Source organism: Charadrius vociferus, unplaced genomic scaffold, assembly GCF_000708025.1.
Source record: "Charadrius vociferus isolate BGI_N301 unplaced genomic scaffold, ASM70802v2 scaffold87, whole genome shotgun sequence".
Classification (NCBI taxonomy): Eukaryota; Metazoa; Chordata; class Aves; order Charadriiformes; family Charadriidae; genus Charadrius; species Charadrius vociferus.
Genome location: NW_009649314.1, coordinates 1,502,909 through 1,510,753, shown reverse-complemented (window position 1 = coordinate 1,510,753; position 7,845 = coordinate 1,502,909). Strand labels below are relative to the sequence as shown.

Sequence of the window (7,845 nt, the reverse complement as noted above, 5' to 3'; positions counted from 1 at the left end):
GGGAAAGGGAAAACTAATTTTTTTCTCATCTGGAGTCTATCCAGTAAAGTCATGGAAAGAAGGAACTTGTAGGAAATATGGGTACCATTTTCTGAAGTTGTTTTCTTTCTCTGCACTATACAACCTGAATCACACTCTTCTCAGATTATTAGCATCATTTTAAGAGATCCAGAATAGATCACGGTGATGTTATCACATGCTTTTTGACTAACAGGCTTGTTTCTAGGGAGGAGAGCATTAAGGCTGTCCGTTTTCATAATCACATAAAAAAAAAAATCGCCCAAGAACCTGCAAGCCCTTTTCATTGCTAATGCTTCCAGCTGGATAGGGTTCAATTGAGTAATAACTAATAAGAGAACCTACGTAATCAAATCAAATGTGGAGACACTAACCAGGGGCTTGAAAATGGCTCCAGAGTTATGAGTAAATATTCACCGAATCTGTCTGTCATTATACCATCACACACAGTTTGTAGATAACATTGGGATGTAATTACTCTGTCAGGAGCCAAGTGGTGGGAAGAATCCTGTAATTCCTCAGCTTTGGAGAGACTGAGGACTTTGGACCTTGTGTTTGTGTGTATCAGTAAATGTCAAATGCTGGGAAGCTTTCTCTTTCCAGAATTTAGCAAGACTGAGTCCATGTTTTCTTATCTTCTTTTTACTTTTAAGGTAAACATACTTGGATCACGTGAAATTAGAAGCTGAAAACAGAATAGCTTAGTAGCCATAAGAGAATATAGGAGAAAATTGCATTTATTTTTCTTAACTTTTTTAAAGGCACTAAAATCCAGCATGTCATATTTCAAGAATAACTTAAATAATTCTGCCTCACATTTAAATATTGCTGTTCTGTGTTATTATTGCCTTAAATGTCTTTTGTCACAGTATTACTCAGATGCTCCATTCTTAACATGGGAAACTGGCTTGATAGTCATGCCACTAATTAAAATCAGGTTTGAAATCATCCCTGTGCTTTAGTAAGTTCATTATCAATTATCTTATATTCATTGCAACTATAATCATTATTAACTGTTACTCTACTGGTTTATGTGTATAAAGTCCATGATTGTGCCACACAGGAAAGAACTGTTTTGTCAGGCTCTTACTGATCTGGGTCAGTATAGCCAGAACGTCTGTAGCGCTTTTTGTTATATTGACTTGGAGGAAAAATCTTGAGATTAAAGAATCCAATTCTAGTTTATGTGTGACCTTCGGTAAAGTAACCTAATCTCCCTCTGTATATTTTAGAATATATTATGTAGATTATTATGTATAAATTTGGATGTATTCTGTAGAGTAATGAAACTTCACACCTGTCTTGTCAACTATAGATGGCAAGTTCTTCATAACAGTAGGCACCAAGGAGTTGTCTTGGAAAAATGCTAAACAAAGCAGTCTACACCAGCCAGAAAGAAAACTAACATTTAAGCAAAGTGGACAAACGGGGCTCTGGTGCTCGCATTCTAGTTAGCAGTGGGAATGATGGTACTGAGAGTTAGCAATCTTTTCAGCATTCAGAAAATAAAGTGCCCTTGGATATCGATGGCATGACTCAAAATTCTTGACCTCCTCTGGAACTCTCAGTCTGAGAGTCTAACCCTTGATGAGTCAGTTCTTCACTTAAGATGAAGGCAAAACACGCCACTTGGTGTAGTCATAAATCATCTTCAGAGCATTTTCTTCTGGAAAGGTTACACATACAAATTTGGGAATATGGCCATCCACTCATACCTTTTAGAGATTCAGATGATCGATGGTGTGCTAGTCCTGATCTGCACCAGGGTATGAGGCCAGGGTAGAGGGATGCTCTCTGCTCCCTTTAGGAAGTCTGTCCCTGCTTAACCTCGCCAGAGGGGTGTGGAACTCCAAAGGTGAAGTTCCATGGGCCCCACTGGCAGTACACAAAATAAAACAGACTTCTTATGCTATTACTTATGATGTGGCACTATTATTAATCTGCCTTACAACTCTGTTATCTGCCTATTTTGGGAGGAAAGACAAAATAGCTTACATGTCACTTGCATATACACCCTCTCAAAAAGCAGGCTAGAAATTTTAAATTTCACCACAGGTCACATAGCGGGTCATTGACATAGGTCCTGGCTGGAAGGAAACCTGAATCAGTAACGCCACGTCACATCATACAAAAGTGTAATCATAATAATCAACAAGTTCATCTTCATTTGTTATAATGTGGGTTTCCAATAAGTTTAAAGAAACCCAGAAAAACTGATGGATTGTATAAAAGTTGCTTTGAGTCTATAACTTAAAGGAAAGGTATTAGGTAAAGTGCAGGGATGTAGAGAGAATGAAATTTCCATTTCCTAATTTCCATCTTTATGTGTAGTCCTTCATTTTGTATTTTGCAGAATCACAGTGCTAGAAGCCATATCAAGAGGTGACCTAATGTGTCCTCCTCTGGGATAGAATCATTATATATCTAACTAGTTCTTTTACAGATATCTGTGTAGTGGCTTTTTTTAATTTGGGGGTGGGGGGTGGGGGGGGTGTGTAATTAATTTTTGTAATGGGAATTATTCAATTCGGGGATTCTCCAGTTCTTGGCAGTTCCAGTGCTTCGCTATCCTAACCAATAGAGGGGTTTTCCAGTTACAGGTTAAAAGACATAAATTTAACTATCTACCTATAAGTGTCTTTAGGTTTTGCTGCAGGCAGTGGAACCTGGTGAGCCTTTCATTGCACTCTCAAGTACGCATCTACTGTAGCAGAAGCCAGGCCTGGAAGCTTTGTGGAGCTATGCACGTAGGTTATTTGTAGACGTCTAGATTTAGGTGGCCAAAGCTGAAACCCACCCCAGACACCTAATTTAAATCTCCCTTGCTGCAATTTAAATCTATTTAAGTCCTTTTTGCAGCCAGCCTGGAGAACAGATTTCTCCTTTTTTTTGTCTCATATTTGCCTTCTGTGAATTATTTTCTTCTGTAAACAGATCAACTATATTTCTCACAAGTCATGTTTTTGGACTTTTAATGATCACTTTGGAATTGTCGCCAGGCAGTCCATCACTTGCTTCAAGCAATATGCTCAAGTCAGTATTCGTTTGAATGACAACTTCAACTAGAAAGAGAGAGTCCTCTTAAATGTTATCAATTATATATACGTCTTTAAACCTCTAAGTAGGATATTGGTCTCTTTTCTGCAATAACGTGCTTGTTAACTCTAGTAAGCTTGGAGTTATTGTCTGCTATCATTCTACTACTCTGAACTACTGTGTAACTAGTCATTACCATCCTGTATTTGTGCAACGGATTATTTCTACTCTTCCCAGGTTTTAATTTCATTTCTTTATACATTTTTCCTTGTTGCCTCATTTATTGCAAGCCTGTATTTTTTTCTTTCAGACAAGCAAAAGCCATGTATTCCTGTAAGGCTGAGCATAGTCATGAGCTGTCTTTCCCACAGGGCGCAATATTTTCCAATGGTAAGATATGTTTTACGTTCTCATTTTACATAAAAAAATACAAAAAAACCTGAATGGCATCCACAAGATAAAAACGTAATTCCATTTTCAACTCAGTTTTTGCCCTGATTTTTCAGTTGCTTTTGAATAAATACTGTCTAAATAAATATATGAGCCATATATAGGATCTTTTAACAGTGCTGATTTATTGTAAGTATGTTTTATTTGTCTGGCTTGGTTTTTTTTGCAGTGTATCCATCAGTGGAACCCGGCTGGTTAAAAGCAACTTATGAAGGCAAAACAGGACTCGTTCCTGAGAATTATGTTGTCTTCCTCTAGTAATCTTTAGTGGACAGCAATATCTTCATGGTATCCATGGTAACAAATAATAAGCACTATGATTTTTATCTGACACAGATATGGCATCAGCCCGTTAGCTGAGTGGTAGATTTCCTTCAGATACTGCAGCTGCAGGTTACACAGCTCCCTATCAGCGGAACAGAATGTAATGAAACAGTTAACAGTTTCTGTACTGAAGACGGTACTCTGTTTAAATAACTTCTATTGTTTGCAAAAGGTTGTTCTGTTCTTCTTTCATGGGTAAGGAACACTAGAGCAATAAAATCAAAAAAGTTGCCATTTAGCTGCAGACCTTCAGGTCCTAGGAAGTGTGAAATTTAGAGGCAATGCACTCTATGACATTTCTTGCAATCTATAGTTTTTAATATGGAAAATTGTCTTTTTTTTTCATAGTGTAAGTAATGTTTCTATTGTGATCTGAATTCTCCCTTAGAAAACTTGATTCTAAATTAGTCCTAATCATTTCAAATAAGAAATGAGTTTTCCATAAATCAGAAGTTTGAACGTCTGTTAGTCATTGAGATTACAGTATGTTACAGAATTTATGCAACTGATAATGAAATCAGTTTATACACTGCTTGAGCAATAAGTGCTCATTCAAAATATATGTTTAATGAATGTTTCATTCAAATACTTCTTAGATTTATTTGCTCCTTTCTATATCAGTATAGATAATATTAACAGCTTTTATTTCTATGATACCCGTCATTGGGACAATATTCTCAGCGTATCTCAGAACAGCATCTGTAGAAAACACGGAGATGCTCAATCTGGAATGATTAGTAGTAATGTGAAGCGAGCAGTGAAAAACAGCGCTATGTTTTGAAACCTGAGATAATTTGTAACCGAGTCCTTTTCCAACTTTTTCCATTGCAAATAAGTCAAATGGCCTGTGAAGTAGCTAATTTTATAAGCTATGAATGCTGAAAGCTCCATGTAGCAATAGAAGTACTTAGCATTATTTCTCCTGACTTCTGCTAAACTATTTGATTTTCCTCTTCCACAGAATGAAAAAGCCTTACTTTTCAAAAGTTTTGTAGAGATCCATCAATTGCTCCTGATAAGACTGAAAAAAAAAAAATCCCAACTAAAAAAAAAACCCAAACCATAAGCAGCTTTTTAAATCTGAGCATCTTTCTTGCACACCTTGAGAGAGAACATGCACTGCTGGCTTGGCTACTTGTCATGCCTGACTGAAAACCAAGATATTTAAGCTCCATATCAGTAATTCTTCAGGATTAGTGCTCCAGAAGGAATTCACCATTTCATAGACCTATCAAGACTTAGTTCTTTCTTTGGTAACAGACATCAACATATACATCTTCTGTTGATTTCTAAGTTGTATACTATTTCTAGAAAGTTTAAGAAAGAACAGTTAGGACTAAAAACATCAGTAATCTTTTAATTGCTTCTTCTTTCTTTCCATAGGCTTTTTCTTGTTTAAATTAGAAAATAAAATTTATTGCCAACATAAAAAGAAGCACATCAGAACCTTCTTTACTTGTATGTAGTGCAATGCTGTCTGCAGGGCAGTTCTGCATTGGAATTCAGGCTGGTGGAAAAAGCTGGCAGGATCCTTCTTCTTGCTAATTAAAGTATCAAGTGATGATCAGGGAAGGGGGAGCCTGGGTAAGACTGACTGCAGGCAGTTGAGGACAGAGCCCTTGAATTAGTGACTGAGTGATCTTGGTTCTTTCTTCACTCTAAACAGTTTTATTTAAGTTCCAAATCATGTTTCACTTCACCTTAAGACCAGATTGTGTTCAGCGCGTTGTGATGAAAGGTTGTTCCAGACATGTCGCAGGCAGTGGAGGCAGATGTGTGTGTGCTCATCTAATTTGCCCAGAGCAGATGGGAAAGGAAGTGAGGGTCTTTTCTCATCAGATTGAGCCTTTCTTATTTTTAAGGTAAGCCAAGATTCCTTAGTGTAAGCTACGCCTGAAACTACCATGAGAAGATTCTCTACCCTGAGAAGATCAACATGATTTTGGATGTGGTTTTGCTGTATTTCACAGTCCAAAAATTGTAGGATGTCAAAAAGCTTACCTCTGGTGACCTTCCCAGGAGCGCTGCTGCAGGCAAAAAGGAGCAGAAAGGGAGGCAGAGCTCTGAGCAGAGGCTGGAGGCACACCTCTCACCCAGGCAGAGGAATGCAGTGGTCTGTGGAAATAAACACTACTTCTATCTATTGCACTGGGGTCAGTGGCAAACAGACCTTTGCTGAACATCCTTCCATGGCCTCTTATACATCTTAGGAGGAATTTAATTGTTGTGAAGTTCTTGAGGAACAGTGAAATAGAAAATGCTTGCTCTGCTTTGCTTTTGCTTTAGACGGATTTAAAAAGAAGAGGGGAAAAGCTAATCTTACGTAATCTTGCAACCTATTTATACATCTGGGTATTCTCCAGTATTATGTTTTGAAATCAGCTGACCTTAGTGCAAGCTAGGGGACTCAAAGATGCTAAGTTCATTAAAAGTTTTGTAAAAATGCAAAGTTCAGTTACAGATTAAGTAAGCGGAGTCTGTAAGTGCTGAGGGAAAGGCTGTAGGAAGACTCGGAGGAATCCCTGTGGAGGAGAGGTGTTCTGTCTGTTCCCATGCATTCGACTCACATTAGACACAAAATTGAATTGCAGTAGACAACTTCATAAGAAGTTGGATCCCATTCGTTCTGCTGCTCACAAAACAAATCCGTATTTTCCTGTGTAAGACTGCACTTTTTCAGACCCTTCTTTTGAAGCCGTGACGATCACATAAATAATTTTAAGGTAGCTCAGCTTTAGAGTGGCATTTCCATCTGAAAAAGGTTATGCCCATTCTTAATTACAGTTAACCACTCACTCTCAGTGGGACAAGTAGGGTTTTTTTTTTCATTTTTTGAAATATTTTACATTTTTTCTGTTCTTCTCCTCTGCGGTACATAACAAGCACTTTCTGTGTAATCTCGCCGCTGGGTTGTGGATGCCCCAGCTCTTCCCTGACCTTCCAGGAGGGAGTTTATCTCTACAAGAAGCTGTACAATGAACTGGAGAGTTAAGTAACTAGGTGTTTGAAGACTGAAATGGGGGAGAGGGCAGCACCAAAGCTCATCTAATGATGATACTCTCAGGCCTGACTGAAAATTCCTTCTGCTAAATGGAAAGGATCAGAAATCCATATAATGTTTAAATGAAGATATAATATCTTGATAGTGCCTTATCAGAAAATTAGGCAAGCTGAACTAAATTAGTTCATAGTATTGATTTACTGTTTTTTATGAAAGTCAGATTCACTCTACAAGCAAAGGTTGAGCGATTTTTTATTATAATTATTCTTATCCTTCCTAAAAGGATGCAGCAGGTTTTTTTCCAAATATCACTGTAGAACTCAAGGTAGACTACACGTGATTGCTGTTTGTCTTGTGGAAATAATGTCTGTACCCGCAACTTATGTAATTAGCCGTGTTTTTTCTTTGTTAAACCTTTTGATACATGTTGCAGCACAACATGAATCAAATTAATAGTGTGAAGGACTGATATATTGTATGATAAATGTGTAAAGTATATTAATATTTTATATTCACACTTTTTATTAATGATGATAAAGATGAAAAAATATTTTTGGTGTAATTCCTATGAGTTCAGTATTAAAATGTCCTTGCCGTATTTTGGCATTTAGAGTTCTATGTAACAAAACTCCTAAATTAAACTATAGCTATCACTGATGTCCCTAACTAATCTATAAAGTTCACTGTTCAATTATTTCTGGAAAAAAAAGATGCACAGATTTGCTGACCAGCGCTATTCTATGATAGTAATAGTAACTTATTTTCCTTTTATATGTTTTCTGGTGCTAATCTCTATTCTTTGGCTGTAATGGGATTGAATTGTAATGTGCCTTTAGGAACAACATGTTAGGACGGGAAAAGTTGCGAAATTCAGCAGTTCAGAACAATAATTACAACCAAAAAAAGCATTGTATGGCAGTAATTGTTTTTTTTTTCTGTTACATTTCTCCACTGGTCTATTTTCTGCTTAATAAGGTTACATCAGAATAAACAATGAAACTAAAAAGTATATTGTT

At 37.0% G+C, this 7,845-nt stretch overlaps 1 protein-coding gene across 1 annotated transcript in view; it reads left to right on the top strand.

The window, feature by feature from the left end:
* Window positions 1-4,251, top strand: part of ARHGAP42 (Rho GTPase activating protein 42) — a 137,742-nt gene extending 133,491 nt beyond the window's left edge. The window contains exons 24-25 of the mRNA XM_009889416.1: window positions 3,365-3,444; window positions 3,674-4,251. Coding sequence (XP_009887718.1) covers window positions 3,365-3,444; window positions 3,674-3,762 — 169 coding nt within the window. The 3' untranslated portion in view covers window positions 3,763-4,251. The remainder of the gene's footprint in view (window positions 1-3,364; window positions 3,445-3,673) is intronic.
* The last annotated feature ends 3,594 nt before the right edge of the window (window positions 4,252-7,845 follow it).